Consider the following 27,110-nt stretch of genomic DNA (forward strand, 5'->3'; position numbering starts at 1 on the left):
CCTAGGAATGCTTGTAGGCAGGCCTGGATTACGCAATAGGCAGACTAAGCATGTGCTTAGGGCACCAGCAAAGCAAGGGGCACCAAAAAGAGAATGGAAATTTCTTGGGATTGTTGGAGCTTGTGGCTCAGTTTGACTCATTTTTAGCAGGTCATATCTCAAAATATGGGAACGCTGGCAAAGGTAACCCATCATACTTATCCAAGACAATATGTGATGAACTTATTGGTGTAATGAGTGACAAAGTTTGTTCAGCTATTGTGAATAAAATAAGTACTGCTGGGTATTTCATTTTATCTGTTGACTCTGCACCTGATCTTTCACATATTGATCAATTGAGTATTGTTCTAAGATATGTGTCTCCCACAGATGGAAAACCAGTTGAATGATTTATAACATTCCTCAATTTGAAAAGCCACACTGGTGAAGAAATGGCAAATCAAGTACTGCATTATCTGTGCCACGTTTGCAAAATAGATTTCTCAAAGTGCAGAGGTCAATCTTATGACAATGCTGCCAACATGTCAGGGCGTTATCAAGGAATGCAGAAGAAGCTTTTAGAACAGAACAAATACGTCATATTCACACCATGTGCTGCACACTCTCAATCTTGTTGGCCGCAGTGCTGTTGATTGTTGTCCAGTGGCAGTAAGGTTTTCCTCAACAGTCCAGTTACTTTACACATTTTTCTCTGCCTCAACACACCGATGGGCAGTTCTTAAAACATATTTGGGCAATGATCATGTGTTGAAATCTCTTTCTAATACTCGCTGGGAGGCACATGCAGTGGCAGCAAGTGCAATTCTGGAGTCCTACTCAGAGTGTGGATGCATTAGAAAGTATAGCTGAAGACCGATCACAAAAAGGGAGAAACTATACGAGAGGCAGAAAACATTGCAAACAAGATGCAAGAACTAGAGTTTGTATTCATGTTGACCACGTGGAATGAAATTTTACAAGCCTTTTACCACACAAGTCAAGCTCTCCAAGAAAAAGAATTGGATTTGAAAACATGTGCAGACCTCTGTCAATCATTAGCAGACCACTTACACACTTGAGGAATGATTTCGAAAGATCTGAAGACATATCAAAAGAGATCTTGCCTGATACTAACTACAAAGAAGCCCAGTCCTGCAAGCGAATCAGGAAAAAACAAGCAAACGATAGCAGTGCAACAGAAACAGCATTGAACCCTAAAGACAAATTTCGTGTATCTACTAACTATGCTATAATTGATACACTTGAAGCTCCTATGAAGAGGAAAGGTGAAAAGTACAAAGAAGCATCAAGTAGATTTTCTTTTCTAAACAATATGGACTTATCTGACGAACAATATTCACAAGGCTCCCAAAAGCTAGTTGACTCATACCCTGTTGACTTGAACATGAATCTCTGTGGAGAAGTATGGCAGTTCCACTGTTATAGGCACACAAAGTTTAATGAAACAGGAAAAATGAAATTCAGTCACACTGATCTTCATGACACAATATTGAAAGACAGAATACAATGTGTATTTCCATATGTAGAGATCGCACTACATATTTTTCTAACATTGATGATTACTAACTGCTCCGCAGACCGCTCTTTTTCTCAGCTGAAAAGAATAAAAAACCCTCAGAGAACGTGTCAGGACAGACCTGATTCACTTTCCCTGTTGTGTATGGAAGCGGACATGCTTCGTCGAGTCAGCTTCGATAAACTTATCCAGAATTTTGCAATCAGAAAATCTAGAAAGAAGCTATTTTAATTTCAGCATACATGTACGTTTTGTGTCATTTTAAAAAATAAAGTTTTATTTTACGGTATAGTATTGTTTTTATTTTGAATTACGTATTGGGGGAGCCATCATAATCTTTTCAGTGCTTAGGGCCTCTAAAGGTCTTAATCCAGCCTTGCTTGTAGGGTTGGCATACCCTGAGACTAGCATTTCCCATCATCCAAACCTTTCCTAGTCCTCCTTTTTTATAGTGCGCACTGGACACTAACGTAAATGAGACCCACCTACATCAGTTCTCCAGCCATTTGGCCCCTTCCAGAGCTGGCTCCTGATAAGCACATATGTAAGTCCTGGCACTAACTGTATGCACTTTGAATACAGCCACTGAAATCAATGTGATTACCTGCAGTGCTTAAAGCACATGGGTAAGTCTTTGCAGGACTGGGGCTCTGATAGGAAAACTAGGCAGTGAGGTTTGGCCCTACCTGGGCAGTGTTGCACCAAATGACTGAGGGCCCCCTGAGAGCCAGATGGCTAGCATACCTGGCCACTGAAAGTCAAACTGAGGGGCAAAGGGGAGTTTCACCATTGACTTCAATGGGAGACGGACCAGAATTAGGGTAGCCAAAACTAGAAAAAAACCTTTGTTGTCAGTGGGAAGAGCATAACCAGTGAGCGATCAACTACTGGGAACCTGGCATATTTAATTAATGTCAGTACAGTGCTTTGAACACGTTTCAAGCCCAATAGGAATACTATTATTAATAATTATTAACCCATTAAGGCTTATGGTTAATTACTACATTTCAGATTGGTGTAATTAACTATGCAAATATGCTGATTGCAACAGTATTATTAGAAAAACGGGGCCAAATTTGTCAGTGACGTTACATCAGGGATGACACTGGCAGATTCTCTTTTCAACAGTTGTTAAGCAACTAGCATTTGATAAGTGAAAGTTGCAGAATGTTACATAGATGTGGCAAGATGAACCTACACTGAGGCTTAATTGACGAGAAGATGTTTGCTTGAACATGATGTCATAATGTCTCCACCCTAAATTCTTCCAGTCCTTCTGCTTCCATTGTAAATCCCTTGTGGAGGGACCGTGCAGCACAGTAAGCAGGGATATAAGTGGTAATGTAAGTTGGTCAGCAAATAGGTGCTAGGGATAGGCCTTTCATCGTCTATCCCCTCCCGACTCATCTCCCATTTGTTATCAAGATGTCAACCCCTGCCTCCAGTTGGCCCAGGATACCTGCCTCCATCACCCACTTGTTTCAAACATGCACCTTTGTGCTTTCTTCAGTGCTGCCCCTCCCACTTGGGAGGAACTCCCCATAAACATTTGCAAAACTAACTCGTGATCCTCCTTCAAACCCTCCTCAAACTTCTCCTTTGCTGTAATGTCCACAAAACACTTGAATGGGTAGGATGCTGGTGTGCTGAGACCATAGCCCATCATATTGACCAATATGGTCTCATTGCTTCCTTGTATTTCCCTGTAGGTCTGTCACCATCTGTTCTCTCTTGGGGATCTTTGGGGAACGGCCAGTCTTATTGTTCTGTGTTTGTTCAGGTCCGGGTCTATAACTAGGCTGCTAGGCAGTAAGGTAATAAAAATAGTAAATAATAATAGTAGTCTAGGACTAGTACAGGTCTGAACTTCAGTGGGTGTTGTAAATTAGCATAATTTATGTAGATTTGATAGTCTTTGGGACTAAATCCAGTTCTTGGTATAAGCAGTTCCCATTGAATGGCAGATGTTACACAAGACTAAATTTGGATCTCAGATTGTTAGACATGGTCACAGTGGAACTCATTTGGGGCTTGCATTATCCTAAACTATTTTGTTAATTCTTTTCTTGCTCTAATCCCTTAGCACAGAGTGGACAAACTATGGCCCGTGGGCCACATCTGGCCAGCGGGACCGTCCTGCCTGGCCCCTGAGCTCCCAGCCCGGGAGGTTAGCCCCCAGCCCCTCCCCTGCTGTCCCCTCTCCCCTGCAGCCTCACCTCACATTGCTGCACAACCAGGCTCTGGGCAGCAGGGCTGGCTCCGGCTGGACCACACGGCTGTGAGCTCCTGCCACTTTGAGCAGCATGGTAAGGGGGCAAGGAGCGGGGCGGGGGGGGGCTTGGAGAAGGGGCAGGAGGTCCTGGGGGGCAGTCAGAAGACAGGGAGCAGGGGGAAGTTGGATGGGGGAACAGTCGGGGATGGGGAGCAAGGGAGGTTGGACAGGTGTGGGATTTGGGGAGGGGCTGTCAGAAGGCAGAGGTGTGGACAGAGGTTAGGGCAATCAGAGGACAGGGAGCAGGGGGGTTTGGATAGGGGGTGGAGTCCTGGGAGGGGGTGGTCAGGGGACAAGGAGCAGGAGGGGTTGGATGGGTCGGAGGTTCTGAGGGCAGCAGTCATGGGTGGATGGGGGCAGAGGCCAGGCTGTTTGGGGAGGCACAGCCTTCCCTACCTGGCCCGCCATACAGATTCGCAACCCAAATGTGGCCCTCTGGCCAAAAAGTTTGCCGACTCCTGCCTTAGCACATCAATTACACTCCTTTTGCACCCCCACAGAATGCCATGTTAGTACAAGTTGCACTAGGTCATTTACACACCTATCTTTTCACCAATTTACTCACATTGCTTACTCCAAGCTGCCCATCAGAGCCAAACACACTGCCAGCACTCCACAAACAACAGAGCTGTCAATTCTTCATGTTGTATCAGGACAGGCAGTGCTGTTAAGCTTCTGCAATATATCTCATATGAGCTTAACCATTAGGGTGACCAGACAGCAAGTGTGAAAAATTGAGACGGGGGTGGGGTGGGGTGAGGGGTAATAGGAGTCTATATAAGAAAAAGACCCAAAAATCGGTACTGTCCCTATAAACTTGGGACATCTGGTCACCCTATTAACCATCCAGTTCTGCTCTTTGTCTCTCTCATTTCCTCATTCCACAGGAAATCAAGAATGGCTGAAACAGTAATAACTTACAAGTTAAGCAAATGATTTCCTAGATGTTCCCCTAACATAAGTTAATCACAATGTAAAGGAGCACGCAAGCTCTTCAGAAATCATTAGGGGAAAAAAAATTCTTTAAAGACAAGAAACACCCCAGCCCAATATCTAAGTTGGCTTTTGGAAGGTGCCAGAATGTACAAAGGTCACAAGATGTGGCCCAAGATATCTGAAGACTCCATAATGAATCATGATCTTAGTCTTGTCTTATGTATCTTTCAAAACAGTCTTAAAGAGGGAGCTGCCTTTCCACCTTGTCCCATGCAAAAAGTGAGATAGGAGTTTCATTACTGACCTGGTTAGTCAGGACAGATGACACTCTTATCTTAAAGAACTGGGGTGACCAGGTGTCCGGTTTTCGACCGGAACACCTGGGCTAAAAGGGACTCTGGTGGCTCTGGTCAGCACCACCGACCAAGCCACTAAAAGTCCAGTTGGCAGTGCTGGGGAGCTAAGGCAGGCTAGTCCCTACCTGTCCTGGTTCCGTGCCTCGGAAGTGGCCAGCAGGTCCAGCTCCTGGGTTGGGGGGACACACACACCACGGGGTTCCGCACGCTGCCCCTGCCCCAAGCACCGGCTCTGCACTCCCATTGGCCAGGAACCATGGCCAATGGAAGCTGTGGAGGCGGTGCCTGGGGGCAAGAGCAGCGTGCAGAGTTGCCTGCCACACCTCTGCCTAGGAGTCGGATGCTTCCAGGGCACAGTGCAGAGTTAGGCCAGGCAGGAAGCCTGCCTTAGCCCACCCACTGGTCTGCTGACTGGGAGCCACCAGAGGTAATCCCATGCCCCAACCCCCTGCCCCAGCCCTGAGCCCCTTCCTGCACCCAAACCCCTCATCCTTGACCCCACCCCAGAGCCTGCACCCCCGGACAGTGCCCTCACTGCCCCACCCCAGAGCCTCCTCACACACCCTCAGATGGAGCTCTCACCCCCCCACCCCAGAGCCCCCTCATACACCATGAACCCCTCTACCCCAGCCTGTAGCCCCCTCCTGCACCCCAATCCCCTCATCCCTGGCCCCACCCCAGAGCCCGCATCCCCAGAGAGTGCGCTCACTGCCCCAGCCTGGAGCCCCTTCCCACATCCTGAACCGCTCATTTCTGGCCCCACCTGGGAGCCTGAACCCCCTCCCCCTGACCCTGACCCAGCCCAGTGAAAGTGAGTGCTAGTGGGGGAGAGGTAGAATAGGACCTGTGACTCAGGATTCTGATCGTTTTATTCTGTAACTAGGTAGTAAATATAAACTGCAGGAAGAGACTTTTTCCTTTCACCTGGAAAGCTGGTGTGTTGTCCCCCACGCTGATCATGGGCCTTCCAAGACCAGCATAATCAAAACCCCAGTTAACTGAACAAGGACACCTTTGTGCACGAACAGCTCTCTTACTGCAGCAGAAGTCACACCTTGACCTTTTCTTCGTATATCAGAGTGTGGCCAAAGTCACTTTTTCCTTGACAATGCCTTCATGTTCCCATTTATCATTTTCAGATAAAGGCAGTGGATTCAAGATATTGCTGGAGGAGGAGTCACTGAGTCAAATGCAAAGGGAACAAGATTACAGCCCAACCATGATGAAGAAGAGGAAGAGAGTGGCACTTGGAAAATTTCTATTTGACAGGAAAAATAATCATTTTTAAGATTATGTATAACATGGGCCTCCTGCAAGCACGTACAGGGGGATCTGCAGAGTGGGTGAAACAGGTGGTGTTCCTCTTTTTGTTTCTTTATGATATAGAAGAAAGGACGGGATTAATTTTAAATCTGCATGCTTTTATACAGTTGCTTGCTGACTGGAAGAAGAGCTCTGTGTAAGCTTGTCTCTCTTACCAATAGAACTTGATCCGTTAAGAGAGGGATTACCTCATCCACTTTCTATCTGCTTTCACATTACAAATGCAGCTCGACTGCACTGTTGGGTTTTTGTGCGTGTGTTTTGGTTTTTCATTCCCCCCCCGAAAGATTTAAGGACAATTGGACAAGTGGCACAATTTTGAGATTGGAAGAACCAAGGAAGTGAAAGCTGAGCAAATGAGAGTGAAAGGGATTTTCATTAAGATGGTTTTAAAAAATCCTTTGTTTGTGGTAATGCTGATGCATAAATTAATCACAGAATTTCAAAAATGTTGGGCAGGAAGGGACCTTGGGAGGTCGGCTAGTTCAGTCCCCACCGCTGAGGCAGGACGAAGTAAACCTAGACCATCCTGGCAGGGGTTTGTCCCAGCCTGGGCTTAAAAAACGTCTAATGGTGATTCCATAACCTCCCTTGGAAGCCTATTCCAGAGCTCAACTATCTTTACAGTTAGAAAGGTTTTTCCTAATATCTAACCTAAATCTTCCTTGCTGCAGATTAAGCTGATTGTTTTTTGTCCTACCTTCAGCAGACATAAGAACGGCTGTACTGGGTCATCTAGCCCAGTGTCCTGTCTACCGACAGTGGCCAATGCCAGGTGCCCCAGAGGGAGTGAACCTAACGGGCAATGATCAAGTGATCTCTCCCCTGCCATCCATCTCCATCCTCTGACAAACAGAGGTAGGGACACCATTCCTTATCCATCCTGACTAATAGCCATCTATGGACTTACCCACCATGAATTTATCCAGTTCCCTTTTAAATGCTGTTATAGTCCCAGCCTTCACAACCTCCTCAGGCAAGGAGTTCCACAAGTTGACTGTGCGCTGTGTGAAGAAGAAATTCCTTTTATTTGTTTTAAACCTGCTGCCCATTAATTTCATTCGGTGGCCCCTAGTTCTTGTATTATGGGAATAAGTAAATAACTTTTCCTTATCCACTTTCTCCACATCACTCATGATTTTATATACCTCTGTCATATCCCCCTTAGTCTCCTCTTTTCCAAGCTGAAGAGTCCTAGCCTCATGGAGAACAACTGATGACAGTCCTCTTATAGCAGCCTTTAACATACTTGGAAGCCTGTCATCAGGTCCCCTCCTCAATCTTCTTTTCTCAAGATTAAGCAGCCCAGTTCTTTTAATCTTTTCTCAGACATCAGGTTTTTTAAACCTTTTGCCATTTTTATTGCTCTTCTCTGGACTTTCTCCAATTTGCTCACATCTGTCCTTAAGTGTGGGAGACACAATTGGACACAGTATTTCAGCTGAGGCCTCACCAGTGCCAAGCAGAGCAGGACAATTACCTCCTGTTAATACACCCCAGAATGATACTAGCCTTTTTTGCAACTCCTCTCCATTCCATTATTGCCTCATAGTCAATCTGTGATCCACTATACTCTCCAGCTCCTTTTCAGTAGTGCTCCCATCTAGCCACTTATTCCCCATTTTGTAGATGTGCATTTGATTTTTCCTTCCTGAGCTAAGTACTTTACAGTTGTCTTTACTGAATTTCAGATTGTTGATTTCAGACTAATTCTCTAATTTGTCAGGATCATTTTGAATTCTAAGCCTGGTCTCCAAAATGCTTGCAACTCCTCTCAGTGTAGTGTCATCCACAAATTTCAGAAGTGTACTCTCCAGTCCATTATTCATATTATTAATAAAAATATTGAATATTACTGGACCCAAGACAGACACCTGTGGGACCCAATTAGACACATCCCCCCAGTTTGACTGTTGATAACTACTCTTTGAGTATAGTCTTTCAACTAGTTGTGCACCCACCTTATAGTAATTTCATCTAGATGACATTCTAATAAACAAACTAGGGAAATGTGATGTGGAATGGCATCAAAAACCTTACTAAAAATCAAGACTATCATGCCTACAGCTTCTGTCCTAGCCAGTAGATCAGTAACCCCAGAAAAGAAGAAAATTAGGTTAGTTTGGCATGATGTGTTTTTTTACAAACATGTTCGCTATTCCTTATAACCCCATTATCCTCTGGGTGTTTACAAATGGATTGTTTAACAATGTTCCAGTATCTTTCCAGATATTGAAGTTAGGCTGACTGGTGTCCATAGTTTCCAGGTCCCCTTTGATCCCATTTTTAAAGATAAGTACTATGCTTATCCTTCTCCAGTCTTCTGGGACCTCATCCATCCTTCACTAGTCCTTGCAAATAATCGCTGACAGTTCCGAGATTGCTTCAGCTAGTTCCGTAAGTATACTAGGGTGAATTGTGTCAGGTCCTGCTGACTTGACTACACCTAACTTATCTAAATATTCTTTAATCTGCTCTTTCCCTATTTTGGCTTGCATTCTTTCCCCCTAATATCTGAGAGAAAAGATCCATTTGTTGAAGATTCAACACCCTTTCTATTAAGAACTAAGAAAACTGCAGCTCCAGTTCTCTGGACTTCCAAAGTGTTCTCCAGCGGACAGTTCTAAGGTTTAAAAAAAAAAATAAAAAAAAAACCCCAACACACAAATCCTAGCAGGAAACAAAAATGAACAAAACCCTTCCAAATCTTCTGTATACATTAAAAGAAGTGGAAAAAAAGAGGGCACAAATCCATTTTATCATCCTCTATGGTTCTCAGCAGTGGTTCTCAAATTTTTGTACTGGTGACCCCTTTCACGTAGCAAGCCTCTGAGTGTGACTCCCCTTATAAATTAAAAACACTTTTTAATATATTTAACACCATTATAAATGCTGGAGGCAAAGCAGGGTTTGGGGTGGAGGCTGACAGTTCATGACCCCCTCTATAATAACCTCGCGACCCCCTGAGGGGTCCCAACCCCCAGTTTGAGAACCACTGCTCTACAGGTCATCTTTAGACTACCCCTCAGTTGTATGTTCCCAGGCTTAACTCATATAAAACAGTGGAAGTCTGTTTGCAGTTCTAGCAGAGGATTTTCAGCTGCATTCTGTGTTGGCCCCAATCTGCTGCCATGGAGTCAGTGGTAAAAGTCCCACTGGCTTCACTAGGAGCAGAATTAGACTAAGGCAGGGTGTATTTTTTAAAATGCCACCCTTCAAGCTTTGATGAAATAACCTATTTTGAGAAGTGCACACATTAAACTTGCTGTTACTCTGATTCTCTCTATAACCAATACCCAAGTACAATATTATCCTAACACTTCCTATCTCAACCAGGCCAAATCACCACCTTTGTTTCCTCTATCAATAGTATTTTAACTGTAGTTCATTATACTTCAGTCTGAACTCCCCCTGCCAATTTACTCCTCATTCCCCTCCACTGCTGAGAAGGAGGCTATGTTCTTCCGCCTTGGAGAAATGGGGGGGAGGGTGTGGTAAGGGGATGTCACTAGGCACACTTCCACTCACCAATGGCACAGGTGTCCAGCACCACCCCATTTTGCTGTTTGCTTCTTCTTGGACCAATTGGCACTTCCAACAGTCATAGGACTTTCTGGTCCAACGTTTTTCCATCTCCATTTAAGGAAGGACACCACCCTAAGTGTTTCTCTCGGTTTAAAACTCTCTAGCTTCAGAAAAGACTCCCCCTATCCCCATTTCCAATCAATGAGAGGCTAATCTACATTACAGCTGAATATAAGGACAGCCAAGAAACTGGATGTTCACATCATCTTTCGGTATATTAATTAGCTAAAGCTGTTAATTTAGTGTACTGTGGCACAATCACATTATAATAGTGTTATTTGCTTACTACAACCACTATAGTTAATAGCCTGTAAATGAGCCTTTCCTTTATAATAATCCATTTCCAAAGGTTTATTATTTTGCTGTAAAAATTCAATCCACACTGAATCTTTACAGTTAAGATCTCAGCTTGGGAAAAGCTTCTTTACACACTGTCATACATATCCCTTTGGGGCTTTGAGTTATTGCATGAAAAAAAAATTGATCTTATTTTGTGCTTCCAACTCAGCTGTTGCCACTAAGATTCTTACCAAATTTGGTGGGATATTTTAGTCTAGAAAAGTGCCACTCTGCATTTAACAAGCAAAGAGCGACTTCAACATTAAACAACCACTGAAAGCCAAAAAAAATTCAAATATGTAGTGACCAATAGTTATCCCCAACTGATGATGGTTCAATTTTTTATATGCTGTAACTTGGTGGCTTCACCCTAGTTCCAGCTCGACTGGTATCCACAGGCACAAAAAAGCTGGGTACCTTATTGACAGAGATCAGTTGAATTGCCTTCTACCAGATGGACCATGGAGCCCAAACTACTGTTTTACTGCTTGTGATGGAGTCCACTCACCACAGCAGCACCTCCTGCTGGTCATCACAGGGATTAACTCTGCTAGCCAGTACTCACTCTGGTGGTGCCTCTCCCGTCATCTTCTCCGCCTGCAGACCTCACTCAGTCCAAGTACCATAGTGTCTGCTTCATGGCTCAGCCCTCCGGCCATGTCACCATCTACGGTTATTCCCTTCCAGGAGGAGGGGAATTAGTACCACAGTCCAAATTGTGCCACTTCCCCAGTGGTGAGTGGGCGGGGGGCCCAGGAGGAATTGGGCCTGCCCACTACTCTGGGTCTCTGCCCAAGAACCCTGTGGATAGCAGCCTCCTGCTGCATCTCTTTAACCTCAGTCTCTGCTGTTTCAATTCCCTGGGCCACTTCCCCACGGCCCCAGCACCTTCTTCACCCTTATCCCAGGGCATTCAGCCAGCAAGTTCCAGCAGCCAGCCAGGAGCTCCCTTTGGTTCCCCCAGGCCCTGGCAGCAAGTGCTTTCTCCAAGGTGCTACCAATTCTCTCAGCCCCTCAGGGACACAGTCCTCACATCCTGAGCCTCCAGCAGCCACTAAACCTACTCTGCCCTGCAACTCCCTTTTATGTGAGCCCGCTGGGCCCTGATAGGTTGCTTCTTTCACAGCCTCCCTAGGCTGCTTGGAGGACTCACCTTCACTGCTCCTTTCTGGGTCGGGGTGGCAGGCCCATGAGGTCTCCATTAACTCTTTCTTCTCCAGTGTGGGTTGAACACCCCATCACGCTCCTACTGATGCTCCCTCCAGAACATGGTTAAGGCACATTGCCAGTGTCTTTCAAATGCTCTTCACTGTCAAGTTGTGGTGGGTGAGGGCCCTCTTGAGTCCCCACTAGATCACAATTTGGGCTGCTCAGAGAGTCCTTCCCTGCTTGTGGCATACAAGGGATTCTTCAAACAAAAAGGTTCCGTCCCCTCTCCATCCACTGGAAGAGGCAGAATCAGAGTAAAGGGAAAAAGGCAAAAGGGGATCAGTCTTTTGGTCACCCCTTTGGGGTTCATCTTATTTGCAGACTCTAGTGTCCTTGATCAGGGTTAAGGTTTGCCTCCAGCCCCTCTTTTTGGTCACCCCCATTTTATACTTCGTCCATGAAGTCTCAGGGGCAGCAGGTCTGCAACTGTCTTCCTCTTCGCTGCTCTATCCCTGTCCCCAGCTGTCTCTGAGGCACAGCATTCTTCCCCTAGCTGCCCCTCTTGTGGTGGCATGCTTTCCTTTTCCTCCCTCCAGGCACAGCAACCTTTGCAGATGTATCTGGTTGGTGCTGGCTGAGCCCATAAGAGCTCGTTAACCTCCTCTGAGAGTGTCCCCTCACAAACCGTACCCCTCAAGTTGGAAAGGCCGTCTTAAGGCTGGTCATCTTCGTCTCCAATTTCCTGCTGAAAGAAAAATCAGTACAAGTATGGTCCTTTCCCTCCCAGTGTTGCACTCTGAGACTATAGGGTTGCAGTACAAGGTACTATCGCATTATACACAGGTTTATGTCTTTTATGGTACGGAGCCAGCATGTGGGGGCTTGATCTGTGGTCAAGGAGACGGGGCTATTCAGCAGCTAATAACTGAGGGAATCCACCGCCCACTCATTTGCTAGTGCCTCCTCTTCAATAATTGAGTAGGCTTTTTCCGTTGGGAATAGCTTCCTGCTCAGGCATAGGATTGGGTATTCCTCCCCCTTGAAGTCCTGTGAAAGCATGGCACTGGGACAGACACCTGAGGCATCTATGTGTGATATGAATTCATTGGGCGGGAGGAAGGGGGAATCAGGGTTGAAGAGCATGGGCATCCGGCACAGTGGTGTTTGCAGCTTGTTAAAAGCTTCCTCACTGTTCCCATTGTATTGGATCTTCTCTGAGTTGTTACCTTCTATGACGTCTGTCAGGAGGGCTGTGAATGAGGCGAAGGGCTGTGAATGTCAGGCCAAGAAAATGCCTCACTTGCCTGGGAAACTGGACATCCGTTAGGGCCTGTACCGTGTCGATCACTGGTTTCATAAGGGTGCCCCCTACGTGGTACCCCAAATAGATTACTTCAGTCATGGTTATTCAACATTTTGCGGGGTTGGCTGCAAGACCTGTGTCTCGAAGGGCTTTTAACCCTGCTTTTAAGTACTGTAGATGATCTCCCCAAGTAGGACTGTAAATAACATCATCTAGGTAGGCCACAGCATACTGATGATGCAGACTGGGGATCCTATTCATAAGTTGGAAAGTTGCAGCAGCCCCATGGAGGTTGTAAGGCCTAGTGTCGAATTGGAAATACCTGAAGGAGTTTGCGAAAGCAGTTTTCTTGTGTGAGGATGGGAACAGAGGGATCTGCCAATAACCTTTCATCAGGTCAATAGTGCTCAGGGACTTTGCTGGTCCTAGCTGCTGTAATAACTCCTCTACGCTTGGTATTGGGTAAGCATCAAATGTCGAAATGGAATGAAGCTTCCTGAAATCTATGCAAAATCAAAGCATCCAGTTTGGGAATTAGAACTATAGGGATCCTCCATTCACTTCTGGACTCCCTAATTACCCTCATCTCCAGCATTGCTCACACTTCTCAGAATGTGTCCCACATCCTGCGTAGGAATGGCAGATGCTTCTCTCTGACTAGCTGGCCTGAGGTGATCTCAAGGTGGCATTGGACTGCGTTCTCCCACGGAGGGCGAGGGGGAGGAAGAAATACAGTCCCAAAGTCATTAGTCAATTGGAGAAGTTTCTTCTTCTGTGCAGGCGTACTGCCACTGGTGTTGGTTCTTGGCTGCTGCATACTTGGGGCCCTAATTCGGGCTCTGTAAGGGAGGGAATTATCAGCAAGGCCTCTTGCATCTTCCAAGGTTTAAGAAGATTCATGTGATAAATTTTAGTTTCCTTCTTTCCACCTAGCAGTTTTGTCTCATAGTCCAATAGTCTAACAACTTCAAACGGACCCTGCCACCGGGCCATTAATTTTGACTCAGCTGAGAAAGCTGTTGAAGGATCCAGTCATCAAGGTAGGTCTGTAGTTGTGCCCCTTAATTATAATTTTGTTCCTGAGTAGGTTGGTCCTTTCTCAAATTCTCTCTTGCAAATACCCCTAGGTCCCCGAGTCATTCCCTGAATTGTAAGACATATTGGGCTGCACGTAAGGCGCCTATGCCCTGTTCCTCTCAGCCTTCTCATAACAAGGCCAAGAATTCCCTGTGGTTGGCAGCCATAGAGTAACTTGAAGGGACAGAACCCTGTGGAGGCCTGCAGGACCTTCCTTAGGAAAATCAGGAGTGGCAGGAATAGCTTGTCCTAGTGCTTGGGGTATTTACTAACGACGTGTCTCAACATTCCCTTCAGAGTCTCATTAAATTGCTCCACTAGGCCACCTGTCTGGAGGTGGAACACTGAGGTTTTCAGGGACATGATCTTCAGAAGGGAGCCTAATTTGCACATCAACTGGGAGACAAACCTTACTTGTTTACAGCCCTTAGCCTCCTCTAAGTCCAGGCTACGGTAGGCCTGCCTGTGCCAGATCAGTCAAGTGTGGAACTAAAAAGCCCACTGCTCAGAGGGCCACAGAGATGCTAGTGCCACTCTCTCAAATGTAACTAAAAAGACCTCAGGATTATCGTCTGGTGCCATCTCGGTTAGCTTCACAGATACAGGTGGGGGACCCGCCTCAGTGGAAGCGTATCCCATTGGCCTTCTGTGGGAGTATAGGGCTAACGCTATCTCTTGTATCATTTCCTTGAGTAACTCCTGCTGCTGGGTCTTCAGTCCCCACAGCAGCTGTTGCGTGGTTTGAACTTGCTGTCAGGTAGCCTACGGCTGCAGCAATTGCTGGAGCTGTCATTGCTGAGCCCTGTGCTGCTGTCGCATGTCCGCTAACCATTTACACTACTGCTCAGGTTCCATCTTGCTCAGAACTGCTAAGCTCAGTATACACCCTGGTATCAGGTGTTATGCCCGCATTCTCCACCCCTTGAGGTGGGTGAGGGACCCTTTGGGCTGCTCACAGAGTCCTTCCCTGCTTGTGGCATACAAGGGATTGTCCAAACAAAAAGTTTCTTTCCAATCTTTTGGTCACCCCTTTGAGGTTCAACTTATCTGCAGCTTTTAGTGTCCTTGATTAGGGTTAGGGTTGCCTCCAGCCCCTCTTTTTGGTACCCCCAACTTTATACCTGGTCCATGAAGTCTCAGGGGAAGAAGGGTCTGCAAATGTCTTCCTCTTTGCTGCTCTATCCTTGTAGGCCATTTTCTCCAAGCCCTCTGCCCTAGTCATTCCCTAGTTTTCTCCTAGTCACATCCCCTTCCTGTGGTAGGTGTTCCCTTTTTAAGATTCCTCCTTCCGGGCACAGCAAGTCTTACAGGTGTGTCTGGATAGTGCTGGCTGAGCCCATAAGAGCTCGCTGGCCTCCTCTCTACTAGAATGTGGGCGCGCTGCCTCACGCATGTCCTGTGGAGTACCTGTTCTGTGATAGACAGAAAGCTTCAGTTCAAGGCTGTCTCTCTGGTTGCTTTTGTCAGGCAGCTGTGTTTCTTAAAAGAGTATATATGAACATGAGTATGGTGACTAAATACGCTTCAAAAATACAGTTAAAACACATATATACAAAATCAGAGCAAAGCAGCAACTGCCTCTTTCAGGACCCCGGGACCTTCCATTCTAAGCGTGTCACAAGTTTCAAACAGTTCAGCTCTGGTTGGTATCATTGCCACCTATATGATTTTTGTGTCTGCTTTAATTTGCCATTTTCTCGCACAGGGCAACTACCTCAGCACCATTAGTATGTCACATAACACCATATTCTGATGGTTGTGAAGAACCACAGGCTGACTAAAGCGTGGGGGCACTGTGGGACAAAGTACAGACAGGGCTTGCAAATGTCAGGGACAGGGCGGTCTTGAGAAGGAACAAAATGAATAAAGACACTGGGCCAAAAGGGTATAGAGCAGAGAGAGACAGAAATACAGGCAGCTCTGTGCCACACACTATAATTTAGTATTCTTGGTGTTGACCAAATAAGGTGCTTGGTGCTGCACAGCACACAGAAAGAAGGAGAGCCTGCCCCAAGGAATTTATAGTCCAAGGCCTCAATCCTGCTAACACTCATTCATGTGCTTAACTTTAAACATGTGAAGAGCCTAAGTGATGTCTCATATGCTTAAAGTTACTACCACCTCTCCTGATGTTCTAAATCTCAGAACATTTGGTGTTTTTCTTAAGGCCCCAGTTCCTGGGAATAAAGAAAATCTGAGCTTTATTTAAATTATTTATTTATTGGGTTAAGAATTTTTCAGCCCTCTTGATTGTGGAGAAAAGCTTGAAAAAGTGAAACCTACAGGCTCAAAAAACAGAAAGCAATTCAAAAGAACCTCAGACTGTTTTTTAATAATCTCATGATTTTTGAATATTTGGTGTTGGCAATACTGAATTAAGCACATGCATAAGTGTTTGCAGAGCTTATCAGAAGATGAGGCACACTAGGAAATTCAGAGGTAAACATGACTTTTTTTTAACTAAATCTACGTCTTGTGGTTAAATACTAATCCCAATATTATGTTTATTCACCACACAAAATCTTGCTGCACCATTTTTCCATGTGCACAAGAGACTGACAGGAGAATCATGAGAACAAAGTGTTATCCTATGAATACATTTTAAAACGCTGTATTCATTTTTTTATTGATAAAGTTTTTAGGAGTCCAATATTAACCCACGAGTACGATCAACTGGACACAACAGTAACTGCTATCTCCTGCATGTCATCAACTCTGCTTATTTTATTGCAACTAACACATGATAATTGGTGTTAATCTAAAAGCCCTTGCTTCCCAAGTCACACGAATATACGAGACCCTCAGCTGTCATGGTTGCAGAAAAGAACTTGAAAATGTGACTGAAGTGCAACCTAAGGACTAAAAAAACTGAAGAATATGGAGAATCCAATTGTTTTTTTAAATCTCATGATTTTTAAGTCAATCTAATGACTAGGGTTTGACTCATGATTTTTAAATCTCTGGGGTTGGCAGCACTGCTCCTATTATGCAAGCACATATGGTTTCAAAGTTCAATAAAAATCTGTCTAATAATACCAGTGACTACACAGTACAGTTAGGACAACAGCCCTACGCTGGCCATACCTCAGCAGCTTGTCTGGTAGATGTTGCCTTTAGTGAATATTGTTTAATTCATTTTGGATAAGGCATCTAATGGCCTTCAGGCACAGAGCGCTAGGGTAACTGTGTGAGCTGATTCCTGATGCCCATGCAAAGCCCTGTTGAAGTCTATGGGATTCCACATGGATGCAGGATTCGGCAAACACAGGGCTCATTGGGGGATTGATGCCTAAAATATTAAAAAGTCGAGTTAACAAAGTAACAGATAATGATGTTCTAATTACAGCCCAGCCAAACTGACAACAATAAATTCCCTTATGTACTGGCTTAATGGTTTGCAGGAGCAGAATATACATGCACACAGGATCAAGCTCTTAATAATTATTGCTGGTTAAATAGTAGTAAAAATATTATCAGATGTTGACAAATGTTATTTATTAAGTAAACTATTCATATTAAATCAGCTATAAAGATGACCAAATACTTCAAAAAGTGAGTTGTCAAATATCAACAAATACCAGCATCAAGTCATATATTTGAGCAGCTGCCTATGATTCCAACTCTGCAAACACACATATGCTTAACTTTAAGTACACAAGTAGCACCTATTAGGGGGCCTAATGGTGATGTTATACAGACCAGAGAAAAACATAGTTTAACTAGCAGATCCCAGGCTGGGTTCTTCACACTAAATGAAGAAACAACTTTTCATTCATAAATTGAATACATTTCATCTAGAAATTGTTGAGACATTAACTACAGAAGCCCATAATTCCTTTTTCAAGAGTCACTTTTCAGAATGAGTTGACTAACTTATAAGGAAAAGCTTTGTTAGTGACACCACACAAGTGAAAGATAGTACTATATCATCCTAGAAAAGAATGATGCAAAGTCTTTTCTCATGCATGAGCCTATTTCAAAGAAGCAACACCTAAACGCTTTACTGCTTAGCCTAAATGAACCTGCTGGCTTACCTCAGACTTCCTTTTTATCACCCCACAGATATTAGAGGCAGACCCTGGGCAGAACACAGGTGGTGACTTACCTCAGCTTCTTGTTAGTCCCAATAAAAGGAGAGAGCAGCCAGCCTCCCTCCCCCTAGGGAAATCAAAGACCCAGCTGTACTAGCACAGCAATAGGGCATATACTGAGGGAATGCTACATCAGGTAAGAGGATTAATAAATTCCACTGTATGGATTTATTTTAGAAAAATAATGTATTAAAAGTTAGGGTTACTTTCATACCCCCATAACCACCAATGGGGGATTTAAAAATGCATCCTCTTAAACCTGATTGAAAAGTCCCTTAATTTAAGAGATTCCCAAAGGTAAAATACAGTTGACCTAAAACATTTGAATTGGATAGGTTCAAACACAGTGTAGTCTACTGGGAATATAGACAGCCTAAAACAGCATAGGCTAAAGTCCCTTTTGGTGGCAAATCCACTGTCCTTGACACACTTTGCTTGCTCCTGCTTCTTAACAAAACCAGTATCCAGGACTCTTTTCAGCTCTGCTCTTGTATAACTACTATCATGGCTAGTGTTTAAGTGGCTAGACAGTAGTAGGGTGACCAGAAGTTGTGATTTTATAGGGACAACCCTGATATTTGGGGCTTTTTTTATATGGGCCCCTATTACCTCCCACCCCATCCCATTTTTCTCACTTGCTATCTGGGCACCCTAGACAGTAGACACCAGAACAGATACAGTCAATTGAGCTGCCTATGGGTAGATGATTTGGTGCCAAACATGCAAATGTTTATGCATGAATGTGGGACTATGCACGTGTACTAATCAGTTCAGTAGGATTGCTCATGTGGATAGTTACTTGCATGCATATGTGCATACAAAATTAGGACCTTGTTGCTTTCTATATATTATTTGGATCTTCCCTGACATGACCTCATATCAAGAAAACTAATATGGGAAACTCCCTCTAGCCAAGCCCCTTGTAGCTGGGCTGAGCTTGTAAACTATGAACATTGTTCTGTGTGTGTTACAATTACTTTCTCTGCTTAATCATTCTTTTTGGCTGCTATCCCTAACAAACCATACTCAACCATGTATTATCTACATACTAACAGTCACCACACAATAGCATATTAAGTAATTGATGTGGATTATTTAATTAATTTTATACAATATCCAATTAATAACTAACAATAGACACCACTGAATGCTATCTGACAAGTGTACCGAACAGATTGTGTGTTGTATTGAATATCGTATCGCATATTGCAGCACTTTCAGCTGGATCAAATCCCAAATTTGGAGGTTGTTTTAAAAAAAAGTTTTCATGCAAATTTAAATTTCAGCCAATAATATTGTAATTTGAACAACCCCCTGCCCCTGCTACAGCCCAAATAAATTTGTTAGTCTCTAAGTTGCCACAAGGACTCCTCATTTTTTTTGCTAAATAATATTATCACTAGAAAATGCAAATATACAAGGGAAAGTAAGTAAAAACTAGAGAGAAAGTAGAGCAAGATTAGTTTGAAAAGTTCTTTGTTCTAAGAATTTCAGATGCTAAGGCAGAAGTAAAGATAAGTTTATCTTTAATAAATTATTATTTCTAATATTTTTATTAATAAAAGTTAAATTACATCTTCTGGCTTTTGCAGGGCATCCTATCTTCTCTGCCTATGTTTTAGGCCTTAATCCAGTGAGTTGCTTCACATGGGTTCTCTTTACATTGACTTAAATGCCTTTTACCCCAATCCTGCACAAATTCACATGCATGTTTAACTGTAAGAATTATGCCCTAACACTGCCATGAGTTTCATGTATGGTGGCTCTTCACTTAAATCAACATGACTATGTGTGCGCACAGGTCTTCCATGCAGAATTCACTGCAGGTAATGGTGTAAGACTCATTGTAGTAAAGTTAAGCATGTGTGTAAGTGTTTGCAGAATTGGGCCCTATGTGTGTAAATATTAAGCATATGTGTAAGTGTTCATGGGATCAGGGCCTTAGGCCACAAACTTGCAACTTGTTACGTACAGGCGAACCTTTGTACTCATGTGGAGATCCAGTGAAGTCAACAAAGGCACAGCGGTTCTGTCTGGGTTCAGAGCATTGCCCTGCAAACTTATTAGGAGGCGACTGTCTGTACAGTACAGAGAATGATGTTGTTACTTAACAATTAATTGATGATGGCTATGGCTGTATCCCTTTCATGATGCATTCAGAGGTAACTGTCCCTTGTACTGTAGATCTTTTATATTGACTAAACAACATTCATTATTTCTTGCTGTTTTTAAAGTAGTTATTGATGAATAAAATTATTTTATTGTGCCTAAGTAGCAGGTTTTATTTTACTGTTGCTGTAAAAAATGAGGGATAAAATCAAAGAAAAATTTCCAGCCCTTTAATTTATGAAATTCTAATTATGATATTTTTCAATTGCATCACCAAAATGTGTATGATTATCAATCAGCTTTGGGTGTCTATCTTACTTGAGAGACTCCACTTTGCATCTTACACAAAATTTCATCATCCACAAATCTCTGCTGGAGGTTTAAAAAACTGACTGGCTAATATCCCATTTAAGGTTAGCTTGTATATGTGAATATACAATATCTGTTCAGTAACAATAAACTCCTTTTCAAAGATTCTCTTGCAAATGCCTCTCAAAACCACATTTCAAGATTAAGGCCCCAGTTCAGAAGTCAGCTCTGTGGGAGCTAGGTCCTTGCACCGACAACCATGCAGATATAATGGCAGAACTGGAACCTTAATTTTGTAACTTCTTAAGATACTACCAGGTACTTTAGGGTCAAGATTTAATTATTGATTTTTTCCCCACAAAATTAATAGAAATGTTTTAATTATTTTGTTCAGACCTCAGTGAAAACTGTTTGCCCCTGATCCTGCAAGCTGTTCCACATGCGTGGACCTTTGGGACACCTCTAGTCCCATTGACTTCAGTGGAACTCTGTGCAGGTGCAGAGATCTGATCAGCTGGTAGGATCATGGCATGTTTGGATTTAAACTTTTTATGGCAGTGTCTACAATATAAACATTGCAGTTGCTAGGCAAGTGCAGGAGAACCAGCAAGCAAAAATGACTCATCTGCTTTTATTATCCAAGCTGATTGAAATGCAAAACCTAAACAAACATAAATGGTGAGAAATAAGACCTCGATTCTGCAATAAACTCCATGGAGCTGCAATGGGGCTATGTCAGGGTATGAGAGTCTCCCCATCCATTCATAGCTTTGTGGAATTTAACTCAAGAAGGGACAATTATGATAACTTAATCCGATCTCCATTTTATACAGACCATAAGATTTCACCAAGTGATTCCTTCATCAAGCCCATAACTCCTGGTTGTGCTAGAGCATATCTTTTAGAAAAACATCCAGTCTTGACATGTGGCGCTCATTGTGGGATAGGGATCTAATTTAAATTCCTTCTGTTTTAAGAATCAGAGACCAATATGGTTCAATGGTTCATGCCAGAGATCAGGAAATTCTGAATAGTACTGCTGGCTTTCCCACTAGATTCATGACTGATGTGTCCAGCTCAACTAGAAGTTACAGTCTTGAGGCAGGAATTACTGGGTGAAATTCAATAGCCTGTGATATGCAGGATATCAGACAAAATGAGCATAATGATCCCTTCTGGCCTTAGATTCTGACATATCATTGAATCTCTCTACCCCAACTTCCCAGTCTGTAAAATTGGAATAATACATGCCTCTCTGGTGTGCTGAGGATTGATTAATGTTTGTAATCATGTTGAACATAATGTGTTATGTATCAGAGGGGTAACTGTCTTAGTCTGGATCTGTAAAAAGCGACAGAGTCCTGTGGCACCTTATAGACTAACAGATGTATTGGAGCATGAGCTTTAACAGGTGAATACCCACTTTGTCAGATGTATGTTTTACATGCATCTGACTCTTCGTCATGATGTGTTATGCAAGTACTAAGTATTTTTTATTAATAAGAAGCTAAGATGCTAACATAGGTAAAGAAATGTACTTGATAAAAATAGTAGACAAGGTGGGTGAGGTATAATATCTTTTATTGGAGCAACTTCTGTTGGTGGCAGACACAAGGTCTCAAGCTTACACAGAGCTCTGAAAGCTTGTCTTTCTCACCACCTTGTGTGTCTAATATCCTGGGACCAACTCGGCTACAACAACACTTGAGAAAAATGTTTTTTTTAACCTGTGTCCTGTGGTGCCACTTGACTCCGCATGGGAGGACTACTGTGTCCACTGACTAATAAGTCCACCCACAGGAGTGACTTGTAGTATCACAGCCTTCAAATGCACCAGTCTACCTTGTCCTGTAAACTGGAGGCAAGCTGTGCAATGGCTACTCCAGAGGAGAGAAATCAAGTAAAAGTACCAACGCTGTGGATGGAGGTAAATAAAGTGCTGTAATGATTATGCAAATTCTCAGAAAATCTACAGAAGACAAAAATACAGCCCTTGGGCTGGGGAAATTACTGAATGTTTATATCCATGGAACAGGTACTTGAAGGGGGAGAGGGCAATGCTTCTAGTTCCCATTGTAATAAAAAAAAAAGGCTGTAAACTACTCATCTGGGAAGAAAAACCTCATCGTCAATGCAAGCCCCAAACCAACAAAACAGACATGTCTCCTTTAATAGTGAGCTTCCTGCTCCATGTTTGTTTCCGACATGAAATTGCTTCTTTACCTTGCCGAGAAGGAGCAGCAGCTTGCATTTATGCCAGTTGCTTGCTTTGGGGCCTTGTCGCTGTTTCTCTCGCGCTCTGTATTTTCTGTTACTCTCTTAGTAGGAAGTAGATGAGTTACAGTTTCCGTTTGTGTTTCAGAGCAGGAGGAGGAGGGAGCGAGGAAGAAGCCTTTAAGCTCAGCCACCGCTGAAGAGCAAAAATACAGGATAAGGGGAAGGGGAGAGCTGTTAAAATATATAATCCACTTTTAACTCCCAGAACTACATCATAAGGGGCTCTGAACCCCCCACCCCTTCCTCCAGGGAATCGGATCGAACACCTAGAGCAGAAGAGGAGCAGAAACCGAATCAGCGCCGGGGGAGACACGTTCGTCCACGTCTAAACTTGAGGATTTACAGTTACTGAGGGAAGGAGGTTTCAGTTGGGTTGATTTTTTTATTGTATTGCTTGGCTGGATTATTTCATTGGGAAGAAGAGTGGCTCCTTTTTGGGGTGGGGCCTGGATCTCCGTGGAGGACACAGCCCACCCCGCTCCCTCCACCACCCCGGCAAGGCGATCGCTTTTGGAGGGAGAGGATTATTGCTAATTATAAATCGGCTTCTTTCTGCCCCTTCCCCCCGCGGGATGGAGGGGAGCCCCATGGCCTGGGCGGCAGCAGCGGCAGGTTCCTGGTCCTGAGGCTGATTTCTGTGCATGGGAAGCGTTTCGTGGGCTGCAAGGGGGTGGCCGGAGGAGAATCAGCGCTGAGACACCCTCCTACCCCCAGAAACTCCTCGCCGCCGGGACAGTCCCTGGTGCCCCTTGTGGTGTCCCCATCCCCGGGGAGGATGTGAAGGCGGCAGCCGGGGCAGGAGAGCGCGCACCCCCGATCCCCCCAGCCCGGAGGTGGTTTGGTGTCTCTGGTGCCCGGGGACCCGGAGGAGCGGAGCGGGGGGGGTTGTCTGACACCCTCCCCTCTCTCTCTATGCGGGGCGGGGGCTGCTGGGATCCTCGCTGCTGCTGCTGCTGATAGCGGGGGAGGCCGAAGATGGGGGATTTTTATGATCCGGAACATCCCACCCCTGAGTAAGTATTGAATTTCCCCACCCCTCGCCGCAGGCCGGCTGGGGGGGGGCACCCACACACCTGAATTGGCCTGCGGGGGGGGGCCCCCCCCCGGACCAGGCCTGCTCGTGGGATTACCCCCCCCCAGGGGCCAGGCCTGCTCGTGGGCCCCCCCCGGGCCAGGCCTGCTCGTGGGATTACCCCCCCCCCGGGCCAGGCCTGCTCGTGGGATTACCCCCCCAGGGGACAGGCCGGGTTTTTTAACCCCCGGCTGGGGGGAGGCAAAATGGTTCCCTGAGCGGGCTGGGGCCGGGCTGTGGGGCCTGGCGCGGGAAGGGCACCCGAGGCGGCGGCGGCGGCGGCGCGGGCAGGTGCGCGCGGGGCTTGTGGGCCTGTGGGAGCCGGCGGGAGGGGTAGGCCGCGCATCCGCGGCCTCGAGTGAGAGCCCGGCCCGGGAAAGCAACGGCTGAGCCGGGGAGGGGCGCAGTGTGGGGGCGGCGAGGCGCCGCTTGTGGGGAGGGAGCAGGGCGGGTCATTCTCCTTGTCAGCCCCCGAGGGTGTACGTTGGGGGGGGGCTGGGGGTCACTCTCCCCGCCCCCCCCCCCGCCCAGGGGTCTGTTTGGAGGGGGTCACTCCTCCACCCCCCGTCTCTGGGGGAAGGCAGGGTGGGTCTCTCTCCCTGCCAGCCCCTGAGAGTGTATGGGGGGGGGATTGTTCTCCCTGTCAGCCCCCAGGTGTGAAGGGGGCAGGCTAGGGGTGGTCACTCTCCCTGCCACTTACAGCTCTCCCAGTGAGGCTCTTGCTCCACTTTTTTGTGTGTGGATGATTAAATGGCTCCTCTCCCTGCCTGCTCCTTTGTGGATCGTCCCCAGTTCCCTTAGGGATGGGTAACAGGTTGGGACTCAGGCTCTGGCCAGGTAGGTGAACATGGTATTCTCAGAGAAGTTGAACTAAAGCCATGTTGTGCCCCTGCCCCATTTTCTAGCTGAAGGGAAAAACGGTCAATGAGGTACAAGCCTGAGGAGGGGACAGACTAATGGCTGATGTTTGTTTGTTTTTCTCTCTGCCAGGGATTTTCACCAAAACATACACACACAACAAGCAGCATGGCAGGGCTGCTGCTTTCATCGCCTCTTGGAGAAGGTGGTTCAGTAGCTAATAGTGTTTTTCATCTTCTTCCTCAACAGTCTAACAGTTAGCTGCTGGTCCTGAATAATATTTTGTGTTTATAGCATGCTTTGCATCCTGAAGGATCCCAGAGTGCTTCATAAACTTTATGCATGCAGCATCACTGAAATGCAGTCACCTCTGGGATGGAAGGAGGCAGACAACTGGCACATAGCACTCTACCAGTGCAATAGTTGGATGAGTGTGAAGGGCAAAAAGGGGTATTTTGAACAACAGTGCAAACCTTTTAAGCGAAGCCTTTTAAGCCACAAGATCTCTAATGTTCAAGGAGAGCAGATGGGATTTATGTTTCAACCAAAATGAGGTTTTGCTGAATGATGCTTACATCTGATGCTTCTAAAATTAGTAAAATGCCAAGGATTTTGGTTTGAATTCAGGTTCTGTTTTACTAAGCCTAGATCATAGAGTCTCTTATTTCTTCTAGCAAATGATGAATAGTTGTATGTAGAAGTGGTTATTCATAACAGATAACCCTAATTGTTGGTGTAATTTTTGGCATTCCAGGTCATTTCAGTATTAAAATAAGTAGCTCATATTAAGCTCATACATGTTAAAAAACCTATTTATCATCTTGCATAGTCACCAGTCACTTAGAACAATCTCCAAACATATCGTAAACCCGATTTATAAAAATTCATATTGGCTTTATTTAACAACTTTTAGTTACAAATATTTCTTTAATATTTTATCACAACGGGTTTATTATCTCTTAATAAATTTATTAAGGGATGGGATTTTGAAAAATCTTCAGACAAAAGTTATGTTAGAGAAGCCTTTTGAAGTGTGGTCATGTAAAGAATCCATAGAGAAGCTGTCTTCCTACTCGCCCTCCTGTGTACTAGATCCTGGAACCTTGCTCTTATATATCTGATCAGTGTTTCCCACTCTGTTAAAGCAAGTGTTACGTCTTATTCAGGCACATGTTCTTCTTTAAAGCAAAAGGTGCATATGCTTTATAAAGTAGATCAGTCATGGCATCTTCTTTAGAGGCAGGAATGCTTTGTCTTTAATAATCTCCTTCCCCTTTCTCAAATGTCACATTTTAAAAAATGCAGTGCATAGCATGTTCCAGTAGCCAGTTGAGTATTTTCAAAGCACAGTTGTCTGTCATGTTGGAGGACACAGGTTAAACACAAATCATGATAGCTGCAGGATATTTTATGCTGCTATAGAAGATGGCTTCCTCCAAATATGGTACCCGCGCAGGGTACAAATTATCAGCCTGTATGCAGACTTGTCAGTAACAGATTTCTTACTCTGTTGCTCCAGAATTTCTGTTCGTCCCCCTTTGATGGGAGATTAAATGAAATACTTGCTACTTATCCCTGTAGCTAATGCAATTAATGACCTGTCTGAACATTCATGGATTTCTTGTACTGTTTAGGTATAGTCGCTGTGAAAAGAAAGAGGAGATACATTTTCATATTTTGAAAAAGCAGGATTTGTAACTTTTAATGTCTGAAATGTATAAATAAATACTGGTGTTTTGGAGAGTGACAGTAATGGCTAGAAGAACAAGAGTACTTGTGGCACCTTAGAGACTAACAAATTTATTTCAGCTTGAGCTTTCGTGAGCTACAGCTCACTTCTTCAGATGCACAGAATGGAACACACAGACAGGAGATATTTATACATACATCTGAAGAAGTGAGCTGTAGCTCACAAAAGCTCATACTGAAATAAATTTGTTAGTCTCTAAGGTGCCACAAGTACTCTTGTTCTTTTTTGCGGATACAGACTAACACGGCTGCTACTCTGAAACCTGTCAGTAATGGCTAGATGACTTGAACCCTTAACTGGAGACCAGTAAATCAATAGGCTTGTACCTAGTGCAGTGGTTTTTCTTCATGGCACTATTGCTGAGTAAATTTTGCACTAGATATATTAGACTGAAGGGAGCTGCTTAATCACATGGTTGGATGTTATATTTGTAAGTGCCAAAATATTGAACTTGAGTGTACAGTGATGATGCCACTGACTTGAGTTTCCTTGTAAGGAATTAAAGTCCCTTTACACTTTCACCTGCTTATGTTTTATGGTACATGTTCCTCTCAACAGTAAAACTTAGAATTTTTGTGGAATTCACAGTATAAGAAAGCCAATTCATGTTGCCTTTGTGTGAAATAGAACTTGCCGTATATCTGGATAACTGCCTTATAGAGAATCTTTCCTAATTTTTGTGTCCAGATTCAAAGTCACATTCATTGTAAATCTGTCTGGTTTTCTCTTGTAAATTTGCATAGTATTGACTTTGATTTAGCAGTGATATTTGACAAATTAGTTATTTT

The 27,110-nt window shown here is 44.5% G+C and overlaps 1 protein-coding gene and 1 pseudogene across 8 annotated transcripts in view; one reads left to right on the top strand and one right to left on the bottom strand.

Moving 5' to 3' along the window:
• The window catches only part of LOC127046014 (tubulin beta-8 chain-like), a 43,338-nt pseudogene extending 26,197 nt beyond the window's left edge, over positions 1–17,141 (bottom strand).
• A 4,906-nt stretch (positions 17,142–22,047) lies between these two features.
• SETD2 (SET domain containing 2, histone lysine methyltransferase) overlaps positions 22,048–27,110 on the top strand; it is a 157,266-nt gene continuing 152,203 nt past the window's right edge. For 2 of the 8 annotated variants that reach the window (XM_050942384.1, XM_050942386.1), the window contains exon 1: positions 22,402–23,655. In XM_050942384.1, the coding sequence (XP_050798341.1) occupies positions 23,618–23,655 (38 nt within the window). In that variant the 5' untranslated portion in view covers positions 22,402–23,617. Of the gene's footprint in view, positions 22,293–22,391; positions 23,656–27,110 lie in introns of those variants that run through there. The other 6 variants (XM_050942382.1, XM_050942381.1, XM_050942380.1 and 3 more) reach the window with 5 other exon arrangements.

This window comes from Gopherus flavomarginatus, chromosome 2 (genome assembly GCF_025201925.1).
Source record: "Gopherus flavomarginatus isolate rGopFla2 chromosome 2, rGopFla2.mat.asm, whole genome shotgun sequence".
NCBI lineage: Eukaryota > Metazoa > Chordata > Testudines > Testudinidae > Gopherus > Gopherus flavomarginatus.